Here is a 22,649-nt window from a genome sequence, read left to right on the forward strand (position 1 = left end):
TTTATAGGAAGCAGCCCTCTCTCCACTGTTCACTATTTAAATTTGGTTTCTTGCTCTTGCCTGTACCTTTCCAACTTAAACATGAAATATGGTTGAACAACTTTTAGGTATCGTCAAGAAAGGAAAATACAAAAGGGGGATTTACACAGAGAAGAGTGTAATGTGGTGACAAAAATGTCCCATTGACAGTGTTCTGGGTTACCAATGTCTATGGAACAAATACAATGTAGAGAGGTTATGCATCCAATATCTGCTTAGTCTGCCTTTGGAAAAAGGGTAAGGATGAAGCCCGTGGCTTCATGTACAGACAGCTTGACCATATGGTTAAGTGGAATGCTGAAATATTTAGGTATTAGTGTGATACTAATAGGAAATGATAGACTGGTTTAAAGAGGGCTGGAAAATTACCAGTTTTCTCTCTTTTACTTCCCATAATGACTCATTAACCAAATGTAAACTGCTTGGTATTCAAAAGGAGTTAGTAAGCTGCATGTATTAGGGATATTTGCTCAAGTACTATATTAAAATCTTCTTTTTAGGATTGTGGTTTTTTTAAAAAAAATCTCACTTCCTTATAAGCTGGGTGCTTTTATAACAGACATGATTACTGGAATAAAAAGCTGTGCAGTGGAACTCAAACTCAACTGAACGTTGAAAAGCATCAGCATCCAGTCCAGTCTCTCATAGCTTTCCATTTTGGAGTAGTAGGTTAGACTAGAGAACTCTTGAGATCCTTTCCAACCTGAATTATTCTGTGACTTTTGGAAAAGGGTATCAAGTGAATGTGAATGTTCTCATGACAAAAATAATTCTTTTATGTGTACACCCAAAATAAAAAAGAAAACATTTGATGTTTTAGAATTTAATACTGTGTGGTACTTACTTTTGGAGCTCATTAATTCTGTAAAATTGCACCAAAATATTCCTACTGGTAGCTCCATTAGCTGAGTGCAGGTTTTGACTTGTTAGAGTCTGCGTGATCAGGTCTCCAATTTAACACATATGGCAATGAGTGGGAATGCAAAGGTAGTGTAGGTATCTCTAAATGTTTGTAGGCAGTGTAGTGTTTTTAAATAAAGGACTAAAAAGTGTGTACAGGATGTTGTTATTGTCTTGGGATGGTGTGTTTCCCCTAATAGCTGGAAAATAATTGCTGTAATTGGCTGCTTGCAACTTGCAACTTCTTACTGAGAAGAAAGACACCAGAGAATCTTGACAGAAGCCTAGATATTGACAGAGTAATGAATTGCTGGTTGCATGGTTTGTAATCTATACTGAATTTGCATGTGTATTATTTGAGCAACATTTATCAGGTGTGCATCGAATTCCTTCTTTTCAGTAGCAAAATTCATCTTGAATGCCAAACACAAACACAGCAAAGACCCAGCAGCTGATCAGTGATATCTCTGATCAGTACTCTCTAAATTTGACAAAGGCTATGAGACAGTGCAGTCCTGCAGGCTGGAAAGACCCCAAGTGTAATGTTGATAGTCTTGATGCCCTCAATTTTGGAAGCTTTTTCAGGCTGCTTTGTGACTGACTGGAGAGTGTGCAGTGTTGCTCACTGAGGATCTGTCTGATCTCTTTCTTTTTGTTGAAGCTTGCTACACCTTCGGCCATTGCGAGACAGCTCTGTGGCTGCCTTCTGCAGTAGCTCTGCCAAGTGGATCTTCCTCAAACTTTTAGGACATCTTTTAATTCCTCCATTGTTAGCATGAAGGTGAGGGTCCAGGCCTCATCTGCAGATGTTCCTACAGTTACAGAGGGAGAAGGAAAGGAGAGATGTTCAGCCTAACTTGGTTTAGAGATGTAATTAACCATTGGTGCATTTTTAAAGATGCATATGATCTAGCATAGCTTAGATACCTGCTGACTTCACTTGATAGAATATATTTTTCCCTGACAGGTGCTTACTGAACAACCCTGGAGGTTTCAATTGTTGTGACACTTTGTTTGTATGTTAGCAAAGTATTCAAAATCTCCCACAATGAACAGCTGATGTGGCTCTAATGAATACCCACCAACGTAATACAAAAATAAAGTCTCCATTAGAGGCATTTTTAGTCCAGCCAAATTTGATGTAATTCTTCTCTTTGTCCCAAAGAGATTGTGTTAAGATTTCAGTGACTGCCTCACACAAAAGATTTTTCTTCATAGCAGGGGGTCAGTTTTTGTCTGGAAAGTGATAAAATTGAACGATAAATGCTAAAATTTCTTAGCTGAAGGACCTCAGTTAATCTAGCTACCTAGATTCCATGGGAGTAAATCACATTATAAGATACATTTGTTTAGAGTTTGGAAAATGAACTACTAATTGCTCCTAGAGCTGTTTGAGATACTGTAGAACACTGTGTGGGCAGAAGCTGCCTGAACTTCCTTGGACAGTTGTCTCAGTAGTGGTCATGTTGCTTCTGTCCTCCTGAGTTAACAATACAGCAAATTACTACAATTATTTAGAGGCTTATAAGTGATCTTATAAGCAGAGAAGATGAAAGGTAAAAAAACCACTTCAGTCAGACTGATGGAAAACTATTTTTTATATTTTCCTAAGACTTCAAGTCTATATACATTTGGCAGGTTTTGAAGTTGTTTCTCTAGATATTTCCTAGTATTTGATGAGAAGGGATTTTTCTAATTTATCTTCCAGAAAACTGGGTAATGGGAGGTCACAGGACCTATTAACCCAATTTTATGTGCACAGTTTATTACACAGGCACTCCTTAAGGGGAAGTTGAACCAAAAAAAATTATTAGTCCTGTCAGACAGAGAGTCTGCCTAGAGGTTTCATATAGGTGGGATGATACCTGTTGTGGTCTGTAGCTGTGTAGCTGATAGGAAATTAGGCTTCTAGAAGCAAATGAACATGCAAAATACAACACCCCTGATTTGCTTCAGCTTCCCTCCTACCTCCCCATCTTGTATTTTATTAAAAGCCATTTTTGTAAGATCATCTGACTGACCAGGTTGTTTTTTTTTTTTTTTATTTTTTGCTTTATGTAAGAGAGATATCAGTAACTAAGAAACTAATAGTGTGTATGCCCTAGTAACATTCAAAAAAAATCTGTATTTATCAAGTAATCCTGTTCTGGGGAAAGTGTAAAGATCTATCCTACTGATAGTTCTTTTCTGTGGGAAGGGTTAATGTCTGTTGGATCTTGCTTTCACTAATTTGCTGATTTGTTATGCCAGCTTTATACTAAAGTTGTTCATAGAACATCTTTGTTAAACCTTTTTGGACATAAGGGTATTTCATTAGATACAGCAGAGTAACTGGAGCAGAGGACATTCAAAAATAGATTCAAGCAGCAGCCTGAACACTCTATGTCACTGAGCACATCATTGCATAGACCTGTCTGGGTTGCAACATAGGTGCTGGTGGCTAAATCTTGAATTCCTTCTGGCAGGGATCTGTATGGAAGCATTGGGGGTTTCATTTGAGTAAGCAGTTACACAGGTTTGAACCAGCTTATTATGGATTGTATTGCAGGGGAAAAAGGAATGGAAACCTAACAAAATAATCCATATCAAACAGTCCTCTTTTTCATTCTGAAAGTTAAGTTTGGAAGGCAGCAGACACTGACATTGAGCACTGTTTGAGCTGGGGGACACAGGTCACCGAACCTGTTTGTCACAACCATTGCTGCCTTATTCCTTTTACAAGATCTTTGATTTCCAAAATATGGTCTTATAGAAGGACTCTGTGTGTCTGCCCTGTTCTGCTGATCTTATCCAGGATGCTGACTGCCACAGATGGAAACCCCCTGGACTTGGGAAAGGAAGTTCAGCAGTGTCACTTTTTCTCTTGTATCACACTTGGATCTCTCCAGGACAGGTCAAAAAGTGAATGAAGTTAGGGTGGAGGGATGTGGCAGCTCAGGTAGTTGATGCAGGGACTCTCATGGAGCTTCAGCTCACCTGGAAATAATCTTTACACTGTGAGTTTGCTTTGATGGCTATGTTGACAACATCAACCCCAAGTCTTTTAAAGACCTGGGATGAAAATAAAGCTTTTATTTTATGATTCAAACTGGTTTTTATCTTACTAGCACAACCACATCACATATATCCCTTTTCATCCTTTTCCCCCCCTTTTGTTAAGTGATTCAGTGACTAAATGTTTTTGTGGTGTGCTACTACTACCCAGGTGATCAGATATCCAAGAGCAGCAGTTATGAGGAAGCTGATTTGTTTTGTCTCTCATTAATTGACTATATAGTTAGTAAGACCTACTGCAGCTTTTGATATTGAACAAATCAGCAGACAGTATCTTTTGCAACTACTGAACATGACACACTTATCAGTGTTGTATAAAGAATTCTGTAAGTTTTTTCTTGGAATAATGGTTATGTTTACTTCCAACATCTGGTTTCATTGTTGTGCCTGGCTGGAGACAAAGTATTTTAGAGGAAACTGGCCTATTTTTCTCATGAAATTTCTTCTACATTCTGTGTAACTTTTGGTCTTTCTCTTTCCACTGGAATGGATGGAGCCTTCTTCAGTGAACTAATTTCAGCCAAAATGGCAAACTCACTAAAATGTATGGTAAAAATATCCATAGAGTAAAATATAATAAATTTTAGTAGTGTTTTTTACCATTCTAACTTGTCTTGTAAATATGGAGAGCCACCAGGTTGCTTATTTAATCTTTGATTTATGTACTTAATGACCTTTTGATCATCAAACTTGAAAGTGATGACTTGGTAAATAGATGATTGGCATTGGAAGGTATCAATTTAACTGCTGTGAGCTCATGATATAGATCTGTAAATTTGGAGGATGAAAAATTTGGTCTTTTTAGACAGTAAAATTCCCAACAAATTCCATGATATCAGGACATATTTTATGGGTCCCATTAATTTTCAGCTCCTAAGGCCTGCTGGATGTTACTTGTCTCTGTAGTTGTTTTGGTGATATGCTCCTTAGGGTTCTTCCCTAAGAAGATGCTCAATTATAACTTACTATGTATAATTTCTGCAGGATTTGCTTGAGGGTAGATTGTCCCATATTTTTCCTGTTCAGTTTATTTCCTCTCCTGTAGTAGAAGAACAAACGTAAGAACAGAGTATTTAATTTAAGCCTGTGTCTTTTTATTCCCCTCCTTTTCTATATCTTTTCCTTATTTCTTCATATGTATTTATTTATTTTCTCTTGCTTTTTTTTTTTTTTTTTTTTTTTAAAGATCCAAGTACAAATCCAGCCTATTCAGAAGAAAGATTGACTCATGAAGCTTTGCAACTCGAAAAGCGCTTGAGTTTGCTGTCCCATACAAGTCGTCAGGGCAGTGGAGGTAAGAAATACCTTTAATTAAATAAGAATAAATGGTATTCCTTCCTTCCAAGGCTTTAGAAATATGTATATGTGTGTAAATATAAAATACTTCTCATTTTTGATTGTTGCAGTGATACATGGTTGCATTTGGCATGGATATTAGGAAGAAGTACAGGACAGGAGAGCTCAGAGAGGAGAACAGGACAGTTTTAAGTTGATTTTTGTGGTCTCTAGCATTCACTTTGCTGTCATTTTGATAAGATTTAAATAGAGGAAAAAAGGTACAGATAACATAATCATTTGATTGATTCAGACCAAACAAAAATGTGGGAATGTCTTATATGGCTTTGGGTTACAGTAGCAAGGTTTTCTTTAGAGAATCCTCAGCTTTTCTGAGCATGGGAATTTGTGACTGTTCCCTGTGATAGATGTATCTAAATAAAACCAATTAACTGTATAGGAGTAAAATATGGTTGAAAACTGAATTTGGTGCATGAACACTAAAAATAAAGCCTTGAATGCCTCATGTTCCATAAGGTGGTAGGGTTATAGTAGAATTTGTACACACTTGTCATGCTTCAGTTTGTTGATTGTGTTTTACACATAGGCTGATGTGTTTTCCTCTTTTCTAGGAGATGACAGAAGTCTTTCAAGCTCATCTTCAGATACCAGCCACTCAGATGTTAGTGTTGGGAGCAAGCTGACAATTTGGCCTGAGCAGTCTTCAGCCAGCACTTCTCAAGAGAGCCATGGAATGGCAGCTGCAAAGGGAATTCATCTTGGGGAAGAAAAGACTCTCCCAGAAGGGGCACGGGGCACCACAAAACCTCCTCCAAAGCCTCTCCGATCCAGACAGCTACAGGAAATCGGTCGTCAGAGTTCTTCTGACAGTGGAATAGCTACTGGTAGTCACTCCTCTTACTCTGGAAGCTTCTCTTCCTACGCTGGGAGCTTGGACATTTGCCATGGTGATGATTTTGGATCATTGCTGAGCTTGCCATTGAACTTTCCTTCAGATCAGAATTTATGTACTTGTCCTCACAGTGAGCCCCAGAGGGGTGTGGGATCAGAGTATCAAGTTCCCAGCTCTCTCAGACATGTTTATGATACACCCAGGAGTTTGTTACAGGCAGCTTCTAAAGATGTGCAGCCGAAGAGCACAGATTCCACACTACCCAAGGACCAGCCCCTGTCACCTCAAGGTGTTAATGACCCAAAACTGCTACTACCAACCTTGGAAGCATGGAGGGTACCCGAGCACAGCCAGGACAGAGGAAGGCCTTCATCCTTACTCTCAGAAAGCAGCAAGGACTCAAGTGATGAGACATATGTGGATTTTGTTTCGAGGTGGTCAGACACAAAACCACAAGGACAGGTGTCAGACTCCAAGAGTAGTGAGTTGTCACCATCTGGTGGGGCCTCAGCTGACCCCTATGACACATGTAGCCCCCATCTTGGGATGAAAAGAGCTCTTTTTTCAGCTTGTCCAATCTGTGGTGGACTAAAGGTAAATACCTAACACTAAACAGATGCTAAGAAGCCTTATTTAATTTAGCATGATTACTTTAAAATGACTTAAGGTGCAAGTCATAAATACTATTATTTTCTTTATAATATGAATTGGTAATAACTTCAGTGTTTTTTATGCTCAAGTTGAGAGGCTTCACACACAATAGTCTCAAAATCTGCCTGATCAAGAAAACACTGAACAACATAAGGCCCCAATCTCTAGTTTTAAATTGCCCAGTTTTGGTTTGGGGTGTAGGTGAGTGGCTTACAGAGACAGAAGCTTTACCTATTCATGAGAGGACAGAGGGACTGAATTTGTTGTGTAATAGCAGTTTAGCACAAAGGACCCTGATCTGTCTCACTGCTGGTATTTCAAAGAGTAAAGACAGAAGGCCAAGTTGTATGTACGGCTCTTAACATGACCACAGTACGCATTTTCTATTTTATGGATTTTCTTTTTTTTTTTTTTTTTTTTTTTTTTAATTTATGATTGTAGTTTGAGCATGTCTTGCACAAGAAGCCAGACAGCAGCTTATTGGGAAAAGAGAAGATAGGCAAGCCATCATGGGGATCCAAAGCAGATCAATTAATGCAGTATTATATTTATAACGGGCTAGGAACAGATACTTTAGAGGGAGGAATACAAAAATCCAAGAGTGGTGTACTACCAGGACAGTCAATTTACAAGAAAAATATGTTTGATCACCAGTCTTAAAACTGGAATAATGGAGATTCATATGCCTTTTAAACAGCTTTACCAGTATCTGTTATTATGACTGATATTCCCACAAGTTGGGCTGGGTTTGTTTTTTTTTGACACTCTAAGTTCTTGGATTTTAAGGCAATAGGCTTTGTGCATCAATTGCAAATTGCAAAGGGGAAACATTTCAGTTTTTTACTTATCTGGAGAAGACCTTCTTGGTGAATGTATTCACTAAACTCAAAGAAGGAAATGCTGTTTGTACTGGTGAGCTGTCAAAAGGCTGTGAAGGTTACAGGGAGCACTCAAATTAAGGAATGTATGAAGCAGGTATTCAGGAAGAGAGACTTTTGTTTGAGGAATGAAGTATTGCCATTGAAGTGTGTAGATTTTAATCGAGCATGTGGGTTACAGAAATCATTGTATCGTAAAGGGCTTATGGTATACTAAATTCTGAAAGAAAAAATATAGGTTTGAGGGATTATTTTCTTATGAGGTATTTCATGCATTTGCATCACTGAATACCTTCGCATGTCTGAAAATTAGAAAATGCTGTTTGCTTGAGATGCTTGCCCAGCCTCTGGAACAGCACCTTGGATGTGGCAGCACATGGAGGGTAGGGAGGTGATGGTGTGACAGGTATGGTTGTGCCTCTGCTGATCATTGGGATCAGTCTTCTTCCAAGGCCTTGGTTTCCATCCATCAGTACCAAAGACACTCACCAGCCCTCTGGCCTAATTCTGAAAGCTTGACTGGGTGCAAGGGCCTGAGATTCAGCCTCTTATTTATTTCTGAAGTGCAGGCAGCAGGGTGCACAGCAGTGTATCTGCTGCTGGCTTCCTGTGTTTGCTGGCCTCGAGTTATAAATTGGAAAAAAAGCACAAGACTGAGTCCTAGAAGAGCTTTGCTCTGGGATCAGAAACCTCCAAGATGGTCATGTTAGAGGCAGTGAGAAAATAATCAGTTATGGTACAGTTAGCTCACGTGGTCTAAATGTTTCTGGGTAATTTGAATGGTTGGTTTAGACATGAATTTATCAAAGTTTATCATGGACATCTGTAGCAGAGAGGAAGATGAAAAGGAGAATTCCATTGTGTATCTTCAAAGCCAAATCATATCATCCTTCCTTCTCCAATCCTTCCTCCAGTCTCCCTGTTGACCTCAAGAACACACACACATATCTTTTATTGGTAAGAGCTATCAGGTTTCATGGTGTTTCCAGTTGCATTAAGTTGGAAGAAATTTAAGGAATATTTAGACAAATTTAGTGAAGGAAACACTGGTGTGACTCTTCCTATCTCCTGTTTTAATGAGATATGCATATCTTCTTTTTTTCCTTTTTTTCTTTTTTCTTTTTTTTTTTTTTTTTTTTTTTTTTTTACACACTTGTAAACTTTCATAGAAGAAGTCTCATTGAATGGAATGATTAATGGGTTTGGTTGTTTCTACTTTTGAAAGAAAAACCCAACCTTTTGTTACATTGTCTTGAAGCATCAAGGTAAGCTATTTCAGCAGCATTTAATGGACATGTTCTTGGCCTTTTCTTATAATGAATTCAGTAAAAGCATAAATCCATACGCTGTGACTAAAAAGTATTCTTTATTCCTTGTGCTCTGAACAGAATATGTTCAAGATGTAAAGGCCAGGAGCCTAATTCCAGGATTTGTGGATTAATAGAGACAGCAGATTTTCACTTTTATTCAAATTCATGTTCAAAAGGCTTTAGAATAGCAGTGTTTGGAGTTCCTCTGTAACTTCAAGTTAAGTTGTTAGTTAAATTAATTATATTTTTTAAATGCTAACTTTTTCAAGTGAGTGAGTGACTGGAATAGAGGAAAGTCTACAGGAGCAACAAGGGATATTAGGATTTGTTTCTTTTCTGCCCTGTATGTAAACTTTGGCAAATTGAGGTTAGATTTGGGCATGTTGTCTGTGTGTGTTGTAATTCACCATGTGAGGAGTTGGAGACAGGTTGCAGGATGAAGATGTGCAGGTGTGGAAGGTGTGGTGGAGTTCATGACTGGGACTGACTGGGTTGTGAACGACCTGCTCCACTCGTGACAAGGATGGTGAACTTAGGGAGAACATCCCTGGGATAGTGCCAAGGTCCACACAGAAAGTAAGGCAAGGAAGTCTTTGTTTTGCTGTGAATGAAGAATAGAACCAGCATGAAGAAAGCACTAAACATTGGGGATTAATAAGCAAGCATGCAGGGTGTTTTCTTTCTGTTGTATGTTATTGTAGTGTGGGCAAGATGTCCTTTACTAACGTCACAAGGTGTGCCTTTGCTATGTAATTTTTGCCTTGGTGGTTTCAGTACTATAGATGATTGCAGAGATGAATTGTTTGTGTATTGTAAGTACATTTTAAGCTCAGAATGTTGGATTGTTACAGGATTTCTCAGTAAGATGTAGAGATTTATTATTAGACATTACATTTTCGACTACTTACTTTCAAATACTAATTTGACAAACAGAATTTCACTGTTTGCTTGTTGCTCTGTAACTCCATTTGATGCTATAGTTTGAAAAAATATGTCAACCTTTTTTATGGGGTGTCTTTTTTTAAATTGTTTTTTTTTACACCACTGTTGACTGTAATTTTTCTTAGAAGTTTGAAAAATAAAACTATTTTCCGACTGGTTTTGTCCTTTTCCATCTGACAAGTACTGGTTTTAGTTTTCCATTGCTTTTTGTCCCCTGACCTTCATCTTGCAAGCTGAATTAATATGGAATGATTATGGCTGTGTCTTCAAACTCCTTAGTGTTATACTCAAACCTCTGCTGACTGCTTGAAGTGAGCCTATTAGTAGGAATGACTTTCATGTATTTCTAGCTCACCCTAAACTCATATTTCTGTCAGTGTGAGATCTTATGTATGTAGATTTGCTTCCTGCTTTGGTAGTTAACTTGCCATGATGGAGGAGAAAAGAAAGTGTCAATTTGTGTGTGGCCACTCATAAATATTGTATTGATATTCAGCCACCTCCTTCAGCTGATAATAGAAAAACCTCCTGGGAGACAACAGTCCCGAATTAGGAGGCAGTTTGAGGTATTTATATAGTTCCTGCTTCCACAGTAACTTTGGCCTCAGACCTGGAATATCCCAGCATATGTATAATAATTGGAAATATGGGAATGCCATGGTCATGGTGCATAAAAAAGTTTAGGGATTTTGTCAGGTAGCAGGATCCACAATGCTGAATGACTTAAGAACCCTCCTGAAACAACACAGGGAGATTCGTTGTATATCTCAGGGGGACCTGGATCCTGGAGTGGGATCCATACTGAGGGGAGCTGCTCTGATTAGCTGATAGGAAATTTACCTCCTTTAGCCTGTTTTGTAGAAATGGCTTTATTTTGTACAGCTGAAAGGGAAGGCATGGGCATGTAGGTGCTGTGATTCTCAGGGTATTGAAGCAGGCAGCACTGTGTCCCTGGAGGGGTTGTTAATCCCAAGCAGCCTTTGGGGAGTGCAGAGTCTTTGGGTAGCTCTGAAGCTGCTGTGAATATCTGTGAGTCCCTTGTGCATTGTAGACCAGGGAGAAAGAAGCCTGGATAAAAGCAAGACTGGTTTGTCCTCAGGCAGAGAAGGGGCTTGAATGTTAAAGAACAATTTGCACTCCACTCTGCTCTGGGGTCTTGCCTGGACAGATTTAACCAAGGTCATCAGCAGCCTATAACTGGGTTGGGAATACAACCTTGGTATTCCAAATCCTGTACAAAGCCTTTGCTCTAGATTTAGCTGGTGTGTCCCCTTTCATTGCAGGCACTGCTTTTGAAGAGGTAAAAGAGAAGGCCTGTAAGTTGTAAATTTATGCGCTTAGACTAAAGAAATCATGAAACTGTGGTTTAGACTACAGTGCCACATCCATAGAACTGAGACAGTTTTCTAGTTTTTTTTTGGTTTTTTTTTTTTAAACTCTTAATCAGGTAATTTTCTAATTTAAGAAAGTAGATGTTAAAGAAATCACAGTATATTTTTTACACAACTTTAATGCAGCTTTTTTTTTGCTGCTGGAGCCATTGCCTGTTTCCCACTGAGGCTGAACACCTTAGTTCTTTATTGGCTAAATACTGTATCTATTTATCTTTCAGTGTGTTTATTTCCCTGTTTTCTCTGAAAGTATAGGAACATAATTCTTATTAATTATATAATTTTTACATTCTTAAAGGCTTATTTTTATTTAGTTTTTCCATTATTGATGTGTGATGCTGTAAGATTTTGTGTTTTTTCCCACATTCAAAAATGCCACAGGCTGTCTAAATTTAGAGTGTGCATTTGAGAAGGATGCATTTGTCATCTGCAGTGTTCTTTCTACTTGTATTTCTTTACTAATCTCATAACTCTGGGCAGTCAGGCAACACATACACTGTCAAGACTACAAGAGAGACAGGTTACACCTAAGAGGAATCTTTAAGTCAGTCTGTAGTAGTGACCTGAGTGACAGTGTGTTTGTGAGAGAGAGCTCACTTGCTTTGATGACTCTGGATTGTAGCTACTATTGGCTTTTGGCATGAGTTATAAAACTTCCATTTTTGCTCTTCTTTTAAGATTCAATTCCAATTGTTTTTCTTGAAGTTCTGACTGTGTCATAGTAATCTGCAGCGAGGGGCATCTCCCATAACGTGTAGCACCACTGAATGAGGTGACTGCACTGGACAATAATTTGGCAATCTGGCATTTTACTTATATTTCAGTTATTGGAAAAGGCTCTAAAATTTTTATGTTAAAGCAGTGGAGTTTTATTGGCTTTTCACAGATTCAGAGGCATCTTTAAAAACATCAATTTCCCCATGATATCTTTTGAAATAAAATCCATTATCATTGCTGTCCTTGACAATGAAAAGTGGTAATTTCTGGAGCTGATTGTGCTAAGAAAAGCTGACAGCACTGTGCAAACCAAAGGCTGGAGCAAAAGTGCCTTCTTCAGTTGAAACTGGCAGAGGAAAGGGGCGTCAAAGGGATGTAGGAAGTGTCAAGCTTAGAGCTTGATTTGTTTTGTTTTCCTTTTTGTAGTTTTGGCCAGGACACCAAGCCTAACAAAGAATTAACCCCCATCATCTTACTAAGGTGCTGTTATTGTTTTTTTCTTCTCAGTTTACCACTGTTATTTTGTACATTATTATAATGTGTCTTTGCAATAGGCTTCATCCCAAATAATCACAAAAGACCCAGCTTCCTTTTACTTTTCTGTTGCTAGTAAGGGCCTGGGTCTTACAGAGCTTTGTTTAGAGGAGGTCATTTAATGGGTATGACTTTGGGTAGGAGACATCCCAGTAAAATACAAGACATGCCAGCCCTACAAGATCTGTGATATTCTCCATCTCTTGTAGCAAAATCCTCAGTGTTTGTGTTAGGACTAAAGTTTCTAATCTGAATTCAGAATAATAAGACTTAAGTTACTTCTTAGTAACAAGCAGTAAGTTGAAAGCACTGGTTAAGTGAAATGATAAGGATGTCACAAGAACAGGGCATCTGTCTTACATGAGGGAATGTAGGCAATTTATCTCAGCAGAATTAATTCTTCTGTACTAAACAGAAATGTTGCTGGATTGTTTTCCTGTCAGAGAGACAGTGAAGATATTGACAAACCATGGTATTGACCTTTTATATCCATTGGAAAAAACAAATGGGAAAATCTACTTCCTCCCCTAAAAACAATCAAGCTGGATAATAGCTTTTATGGTTACTGCAGCTGACGGCTACTTCTTCCTCTGTTGGGAGCAGTAGCTTTTCTGAAGAGAGAAATAAATGTTTTGAAGGAGGAGGAGACTGATAATAGAAACTGGAAAGAATTATTCCCTTTGGAATGTAGTGTTTGTGGGTATTTTGGTTTTGATCCAGTTGTAAAGAAACTCATCAGGTTGCTTGGAATGTGGTCAAAATTGGAAAGTGAAAGGCTTTCCTTCTTTTTTCATTTTTCTAAATAGAAATCCAGTTCTTTCTTTAAAAAAATCATCAGAATCCTATAAAGTGTTAGAAGTCAGTTTGTATCTTCCTTTTTGAAAAGGGAGAAAGTAGAACTCACCTGCAGAGACAGAAACCAGAAAAAGAGATTAGGAAAGTATGGATTACACTGAGCTGACCTCAAAGGGAAGCAAATAGCTCCCCTGGCAGTCCTGGGTTAAGATTCTTAGCTTTGGTTTCCACATGGTTCATCTCCTGCAGTATCACAAACAAAGTTACTTTAAAAAGACATAGATTCCTTGATTCAAATTTTCTGCAAAATGTTTGTAATGTCTATGGCTATGCAGAAAATACTATGTTTTGATTAGCAGTCACTAGTATCAAAGTAATTATGTGGCTCAGAAGGAACTGGAGAGTGTCAGTAGGATAGCAATCATTTGGATGAGATGTCTGGAGGGTTGACAGGAGTTCACTGTGAGTGAGTGAAAGGATTGAAAATAGATGCTCAGTAGGGGTGCAACCTTTTTTAGCAAAGCTTTTTTACAGAGCCACTTAAAGCTGGAAATACACAAATTAGAAGGCTGAAATGTGTTCCAACTAAATCACACAAACTGTGCTTAAATTTTTCCACAACCCATGACTGGGATTAGTTTTGCTAATTCAAGATGCTCAGTGTCCTTATTATTTCAAGACATCTGTGGAAATACTTTCAGTCTGGCTGATAATATGCCATAGGAACTTGTAATCCTTAAGGTGTTTTTCATAGAGAGGTTGTGGGGTAGGCAAACTCTTACTATTTCTAATTCATCTATGCAAACATATTCCAAGTTGTATGACTTAGTTCATAAAGAGCAAATGTTTTTTTCCTAATGCTGGCTTGGTATATTTTAGTAATAAAGCAACGACATTGTATGAGCAATGCAATGCTGGGGTTTGCCAGCAAGAAAATGGCAAATGTGGCAGCAAATCCACAGAACAAAAAATTGTTTATTACCTGCTTCACAAAAAAAAACAACCCCAAACACACTGAAAACATTTTGAGGAATGAATCACTTTATGTTAAGAAGAATAGCTTTATGTTCAGAGCAGAATGAATTCTTGCCATAGGCAGAAGGGTTAGAAAATGTGGGGAAGCCATTCTGGGATAGAAATGCCTGCCAAACAGTTTTCAGGATGGGCTGCTCAAAAGATGCCTTGTGATTTTATTTATTTCTTTATTATGCACAGTTCTGAATGCTTCTGCTGAAATGCTAGGGAATGTGTCTGGAGAAGAAGAAAAAGGCTGTTGTCAGGGTTGGTGAAATGGTGTTTCTACAGCACTTTGGGTGTGGACCATTCTATACAAGTGCTAAAGATGATACGAAATGTGATCTTTTTTCCAGGCTGCAGCTACTCAAAAAGTTATTTGCCTTTCAGAGGAACTGCGGACAGAGAAGGTCCTCATTAATAAGAGTTACTAAAGAACAAAGTCAAACTGCCAGGGTAGAGCAGCTACTCTATGATTATTTAAAAAAAAATGCTGGGAAGTCTATCACTAAATTTTATCACTATTTTAACAAATAGTTCAAAGCCATTTTCAATTTGATGAAAGATTCTAGAACAGTGGCACTGAATACACCATTTCAGCAGAATTTTTTGGTGTGAAATTGACCTTTAAAAGAATGGTGTCTTTCAAGACCCACAGAGTTACTGGAAAGAAGTTATTAATGCAGGAACTTTACACTCAGTGGATCCAGAAAGGTTACAACTGGGGACATGGCAATTGCAAATCAGTTCTTTCTATGCATGGTATTAGTTGGAGAGTTGAGCAAATTTTTAGCATTTGGAAAGGATCAAGATATCAAGAACATGCTTGGGGGTATAACTGAAATTCAACCCTAGTTCTAACAATGGAGGAACAAAAAGACAATATATTATTTTCTCAAATTCTTATGGAAAGGCATGTTGCATCAAATTGTTGTTTGCAAATTTTTTAAATGCAATGATTAATTTTTAAATTTTTTTTTAAAGTCAAGAACTATTTTGCCTGAATAGGGATTAATTAAAACTCTGAGCTGTTCCCCAGTATGAGTACAGATGACCATGGGAAACTTCTGGATCAGTTCAAGCCCTTAGAGGATCTGCAGTTAAGTATTTCAGCTAGTCAGTTGTCCCTTCGTAAGTAAGATACTTAAATAAGTAGGTACTTACTGTTGAATTTTGTCAGTGCTGGCTAAACTCAGCTCAAACTGTAGGAGATCTGAGTCAGAACTACAGTATCACAATGAAACATTGAAATTACTGTGCCTAAAAGAAAAAATACTGAGAAAAAAAATTTTAAGGTTATAAAATTGCTCTTTATCCCTCTTTTTACTGGTTCCATTTTCTGCATTTTCTGCTAAATTCCTAACTGCAAGTGTAGAGGGAAAGGCCTTGCTGATAGTCTAGTAACATACTGACTATTGAAGGATCTCTTGAAAAAACTACAACTTGCTTCAGGAATAATTCAACCCATGGGTGTGGGACAGATGAGTGGGGAAAAATGTTGTGTTACTTTTCTACCCCATCTGCTTCAGCTCCATTATAATTTGATGTTTTGATATATCTGTAGCAGCATGTAATTTTTGTGTGTCTGTAAAAGTTAGACAGAGCTTCCTCCATGGGATGGGGATGTTAAGATCAAAACAAGTGACTGTTAATGTGATCCATGTGATAAATGACAGCCAGCCAGGGTGGGGGGAGTGAATACCAGAGCCTTACAAACAGATTCTGTGCTTCAGGAAAGTGACTTCACTGCATACAAGCTCCATTTGTATCTCTTCCTTGGCATTATGTTTCATGTATTTCCCTATTTCTTCCCTAAAGCAGGGTACTTGAGACTTTCTCTGGAGCAGTTCAGTCCCACACAAGCTCAAAGGATAAATGGAAAAGGGACTTTAAAGTTGACTTTGTGCTCCAAAGCCTTGTCACATGAGGATATTGGGCTGTTCACAGTAGGAACTGCAGCAGCCAGCTGTCACTCAACTGGAATGACTGGTCCAACAGCTGGGAATCAGTGGGACATGAACTCTGGCTGTGTTCCCTCTCCCCTTGCCACATCCTCTGCAGAAGTCTGGGTTCTGAGGAATCCTCTGCTAATTCAATGCTGATTGGAAGCAATTTTGAATGTACAAGAAATTTGAGCCTGGAAAATATTAAGGAAATATAAACCTTTTCCAGATCTAGTTTATTACAAGGACAGAGAAGTGCTAAGTGGGCTATATCAGGGATAGTAACTGGATACTTGAACCTTCAGTAGCACTAGGAAAACATTTCCAGATGAAGTTGGCCAATTAATCTCATTCCTCGAGACACAGAGTCAAGCAGAACACACTGGAGTGCTATGGAGATAAGTGCTATAGAAAGCTTTGGAAAACTACAGAAGTAATTATACCTTATAATTTATAGTAGTGCTCTCCAATATAGGAGAAGCCTCTGAGCAGCCCCCATGCATAGTTAAGTATCTGTATCCTTTGAAGCTGTGCAGCTTAATTATAGTTCCATTACCTCTGACAAACCATAATTTCTGTGATGGGCTGGGATTAAAGGGAAAGTCTTGTCTTAATTTTACTATTTTGAGCTCTCTCTCCCTTATTTGTCCTTCTGCCTCCATGAATGTCTTTCTAATGGTGATAATAGATTACCTTTTTGATAACTTTTTTTTTCTTGCAGAAAATTACTAACCTTAGCTGTAAATGTGAGGTTAAAAAGAAAGAAAACTGATGTGATGATGATACTGCAAGGCTCTCATTTTTATTCATCACAGGGTCATAATTAAGCCTACTCTAGTTCTTTCTGCGTGGAGCAGGATGCACAGGTTATAAAAGGGATTCTTTTCTTCGTGTCTCTGTGTGGAAGGGGCTGGAGGGAAGGAATCAAATAACAGGTCTAATGTAAACTGGCACAACTCCATCAGCTACAAAACAGGCCCAAGTGTATTTTTAGTGCAAGCACAAGCTAAGCTCTGACTACGGAACAAAGCTCTTTGGGGAAGTACAAGAAGGAACAAACTTTTCACAGAGCAGTCCCTAGATGAGCATTTCAAAGTGGTACTTACAGATTAACATCAACTTTCTTGATCTCTAAGAATCTGTAGAGGTAGGTTTAAATTCTCTCTGATATCTGAGATTTCACTTTGCCAGCTTTTGAAATATTGACCACATTTGTCACTGTGCTGTTCTTTAGTCACTGAAGTTTTCATTTTTCCTCATGAAAAGATGATTTGGATTTGAAGTCTTGTTGCAAGCAGAAAACCTGAGTATAAAGGGATACTTTATGTATTTTTGCATTATTGGTGGAATTAATTTTCTGTTAATCAGAACCTTTTCAACAAGATGAATTGTAAGTTAGTATACCTCTTAGAGTACTGTGGCATAATAGCTCTTTTTCATACATTTTCAGTGTATGAGGTCTTTTATATATGTTGGTTGAAGCTCACCACCTTTCTTCATTGGAGAACAAATGTCTGTGTCAAGAAATGGATCAGTTATTGGATTTTTTGTCTTACGTGTCTCTTCTGGTGTAATCTTCTGCCATAAATCACTCCTTGGCTAATCAAGAGAGCAAGTCTATCTGAGTTTCTTTGTGAATACATGTGTGCAGATGTGTATATAAATTTCCATTTTCCTTTATTTTCAGTCTCTACAAGCTGCTTGCTGAACTGTACCTTTGTATTGAATTTTAAAATCTTGAAATGGGCCAAGGCTCCAGTTGCAGCCCAACGTTGTCATTTCTCCTGGGATGCACTAATCTAAAGACACGTAGAACACCATTTCCCATTTGTCCAGACCTCCTAATTTCTCCAGTACTCATTGCTCAGTGGTGGCACATTCAGTTTTGTGAGCTTTGTGAAATTACTTTTAATAAAAGTAATTGATATCTGAAGTGTTGCAATCAGTCCATGTAAGCCTTTCTTCTTCTGTTTCTTTTCTTTGCCACACAGAGGAATGAGATCAGAACACACTGCTTACTACATGCACAGTAGAATCAAGTCCGCTGTTATTCATACATTTTTGTGCCCCATCTAGGCCTTATTTTCAGTGGTAAAGGAGGTTTTTTTTGAATCTCTGCTCTAAGTTATTTTTATTTGGTGCAGAATGAGTAGACATTAACAAATGTACTGCACAGGGAAGCTCAGACTAGCAAATGTGGGGAAACTGAGTGTTCTTGCAGTAGTGTGATGCTACCCCCTGTTGGAAATTGGAATACATGGAATACAAATGGGAATATATGGAATTGAAGGCTTTTTGATTTTTGTACTTTTCTTTGTTTCCATTGCACTTGATAGGACATCAGAAGTGCCAGTTTCTATTAAAAGAAAATAATCTTTTTTGCATACATAGAAAAGATGTTTTCCCTCCAGTTATCAAAAGTGCATTCAGTTTTAAATAACTTTTTTTTTTTTTTTATGTTAGAATACAGCTGTAGGCAGAGATGTTTCAATAGGGATACAAATATATATAACATAGTTAACATAGATTTTTATTGTTCAGCTACTTCTATCTATCCATGAAGGCTTTACCACTTGGAAAAGAAATCTTGTCTTTTTCCATGGCTTGACCTACTCTATGCAGTCCTGTGGATCAGTGTGAATATCAACACTTGTGTTCACCTGTGAAAATGTGAATTGTGAAAGCAATGCTATGGGTGCACTGCTGAACCTTCAACAGTCAGCACAAAGGTGTAGGTGAACTCTTGCTTGAGCACTGCAGTTTCTGTGGGCATCTTTGGAAATGAGGTTTAATTACCAATAGTCTAGCTGAGCAAGTCTAAAAAACATCTCTAAAAAGTTGACAACACTACCTAGAATTAGAAAATCTGCTGCTTGTCTTGTGCTTAAATTAAAACTTTTTGATTTTCATAAAACTCCAGAATAGAATGTGTTCAGCAATATTCCTAATCATTGGTATCCACATTTTCATTTTAGTTTACACAGATCTACCTAAAGGGTTTGCTACTGGCATGTCTCTGCACCTTGTCATTCTATCTTTCCTCACAAAACATCCATGAAAGAATGAGGTGCTTCTACCTCTACAGAAACACTGTGTATCTGACATTTACCTGTAACTAACTAGGACTTTCAAATTCTCAGAAGTATTTAGTAATCTTTCTTGGTCTGGAATCATCATAACCATTTTTTGAAGACCTATGAGAAACTCAAACTTATGAAATTAGTTTAAATATTGTAAGACAAAACAAAAATCTATGTATATGAGGTGGCAGAATTTTTTATTTTTGTTTCTTCAGTTGTGGTTTTGGGCATTTCTCTGTTACCAGAAGCTGCCAGCTTATACTGATGTTAGGACAGCTTGTGAGGGGTAGGTGGTGCCTTCAGACTTTGCTGTCTACTTGGGATGAGTGTTACTGCTTTGGGCCAGGTGTATGTGCTCTTGATTTTGGTTTTTGTCTAGTGAATATGTAACCTTGATTTGTAGTAGTGCCTGGAAACAGACACAAACTTCTCTGATGTGTTTGCACTGGATAGTTTATATGAATGGGTTGGTATTGCATAGGTTTTTCCTCTAGAATTCTGTCTGAATATGTTTATACATGATGAGATATGTATTTGATGTTAAAAAGTTGTTATTTGGGTTGAAAAGTTAAGCCCCTCACTGTTAAGGAATCGACAGCTTTCACACACGTGTCACCCTCTGGTGCAGTGAGCCAGGCAGATGTCCCATGTAAGAAGTGACATGTGAACATGTAACTGCAGTGCAGTCAAGTTGTTCAGTACACATCTAGTGTGAATCTCCAGTAGGATGGAATTCTAAGTTCTTTTTTGAAAAGCAAAAGACAGGAGCAAATCCTATTCCTTGTTGCTGTGCCACCTTCCTGATCCCCATATGTTATCTGTAGCAGAGCTTGGAATTTCATCCTTCAGCATCACAACTGACACTTTTACCATCTGAATTTCAGGGCTGTTGCTGCCAGCTGGAGATGACTTTTACCTTAGTGGGGAGGCTGGGCAGCTGGATCCAGGGGTTGGCTTTTGTGGCAGCTGTGGCAGAGGTTTTTTTTCTGTCCTTTAAGTGGACAGTTTCAGAGTATGCCAAAAGGCAGACATGTCATGTTTGGAGCTAATGGGTCATATTCTGATACCAAGGGGCTGTGTTCTGCACTGGGTGACCAACAGCTGCTGGCCACAGACATCTGGGAAGCCTGCAGCAAGAAGCAGAAGTTCACTTTCAAAGGAAGCATGTTTAAATCACAAAAAAAGAGTTCCTCTGTAAAAACATGAGGTTCACAAATCTGGACTAGAACTAAAAAATAATTTTTATTCCTATGCATCTCTTGTTGATTCTCTTGTTTAAATACCTGTAACTCGCAGATCAGTTGAGCTGTGATTATCTCCCAGGTTATAGGAGGTGTATATCTGGTGTATTTTAATGTGACACACAGCATGGCTTGCCAGTGCCACTGAAACTGCCAGCTTCATGCTTTAGAAAATAGCTGATGTTTGGGCTTGGCTAAGCAAACTGAGATGTTTCTGAACTGACTTCAGCAATCTTTCTGTAAGCCAAGAGTTGCCTTGTGCCAGATGACGTTGAGTTACCAGGAGCTTGTGGCTGGAATTGGAGCCCTGCACCTGAAGCATTCCATGGGCAGGAGTTTGTTTCATTTGGCGTTGTGGTGAAGGATTTTAGAGTTTAATAAGTTTGAACCTTTTGTTCAGACCATGGTCAAATGCTGGGTGTTGTGAAACAGCCCATTAAAGCATATGACCTTTGAAGGTTGCTCCATGTTTCAGTATTTATTAACCTTTCCTGGGATTTTTTTTTTTTTTTTCCCTGTGGCAACCAAGGCATTCCAGTTTTAAAGTGGTCTGGTGATTTGCTCCAAGAATCAGTCATAGTCTTTTAATCCTTATGAGGAAAGTACCTTAACTGTCAGGTTCATTAGGGACTGGTTCCTTTGCAGAATTTCTGAAATGTTCAAGACTTTTGCATTTTCTAAAAGCAATCAAAGCTTTTCTAGTTTTTTATGCTAATTTCAAAATTTTCATTCCAAATTTCTGGCTGTGTCCTTTGTGAAGCTGCTGACAGCTCAAGAAACTCTTGTCATAAACTCCTATGTGAAGCAACCAGAGGGATTGTGATGAACCAGATATGTACAGCAGGCACGAGAGTGTTCTTTGTGTTAGAGAAGTTTGCTTCTCAGTTTCTGCTTTTCAGGGAGCATTCTCTGGGAGTCCTCATCCTCAGGAAGGCTTCTGGTAATATTTTTGGCCCTCCTCCGGACCAGCTCCAGCAGGTCCATGTCTTTCCTGTACTGAGAACTCGAAGCGTTACAAGGTTCAGAATAATGGAGCTAAAAGAAATTGCCAAACTCAGACAGATGAAAGAAAAGCTTTGTTTCAGAAGATACACAAAGGGAATAACAGAAACTGTGACTGATGAGGTGTGTCTGAAATGTTGACAGTTATCAGGCAAATGGCACTTCATTACTCTTGCCAGTGATGATGGAACTCAGCTCAGTATTACAATCCACAGCAGCTGATCTCCTTTTTCTCGGATGTGTGGTTTTCTTCTTTTTAGGAGAAAAAATTAAACATATGAGAAAATTAGGAGAAAATATGAAACAAAACTATTTTGGTTCTTCGAAACTTTATGTTTTATATGAAACAGCTGTCTATGAGTTCCTACCCTTAGAGCCATTATTTAGGTATGTAGTCAGTGGAAAGTGATTTGAGTATATACAGGGAAAGGTGGGCACACTGCTCATTATAGGGGACATCATTTGTGTCCGGTAAATATTTAAATGGGAACTGATCTGTTAAATTATATATTTAATGTACTTTAAAGAGAATGATACTGAATGAAACAAAATTAATAAAGAAAAGGAAAAAAAGGAGGGAAAGACAAAGATATACAGGGGGGGAAAATTAATCAAATTTGGCTGTAAAAAGGATTATGCACTGTGGTGGTTATTTGTATGCACAGAAATTAATGGCAAGGCTTAGGTTCTGTGTAACTGTTGAGGGCACCAGAGCTAATCCATGACTGATGATCCAGCATATCCAACCAATGGGTTCTCCTAACTTCTATCATTGAACCCTACCCAAGATATTTGGAAGGTAGATCATAATTTTTAATGTCACCTGGCAGCAGCCAGATCACTATCAGAGATAAAATAGCCCTGGACATGAAGTTCATGCTGTGTGCTACACAAGTGGTACATAGCTGCTTTTTTTTGATCTAACAACCAAGCATCATATACTTCAGCACTCAGGTCTTGGGTGATAGAT

General features: G+C 38.3%; 1 protein-coding gene across 5 annotated transcripts in view; it reads left to right on the plus strand.

Moving 5' to 3' along the window:
- Positions 1–22,649, plus strand: part of DOK7 (docking protein 7) — a 57,007-nt gene that overhangs the window by 17,097 nt on the left and 17,261 nt on the right. For all 5 annotated transcript variants that reach the window (XR_011727745.1, XM_071753388.1, XM_071753390.1 and 2 more), the window contains exons 6-7: positions 5,180–5,287; positions 5,901–6,775. Coding sequence is in view for 4 of the 5 variants with exons in the window: in XM_071753388.1 (XP_071609489.1) it covers positions 5,180–5,287; positions 5,901–6,775 (983 nt within the window). In the remaining variant the exon portion in view is untranslated. The remainder of the gene's footprint in view (positions 1–5,179; positions 5,288–5,900; positions 6,776–22,649) is intronic.

This window comes from Heliangelus exortis, chromosome 10 (assembly GCF_036169615.1).
Source record: "Heliangelus exortis chromosome 10, bHelExo1.hap1, whole genome shotgun sequence".
In the NCBI taxonomy this organism is placed as follows: domain Eukaryota; kingdom Metazoa; phylum Chordata; class Aves; order Apodiformes; family Trochilidae; genus Heliangelus; species Heliangelus exortis.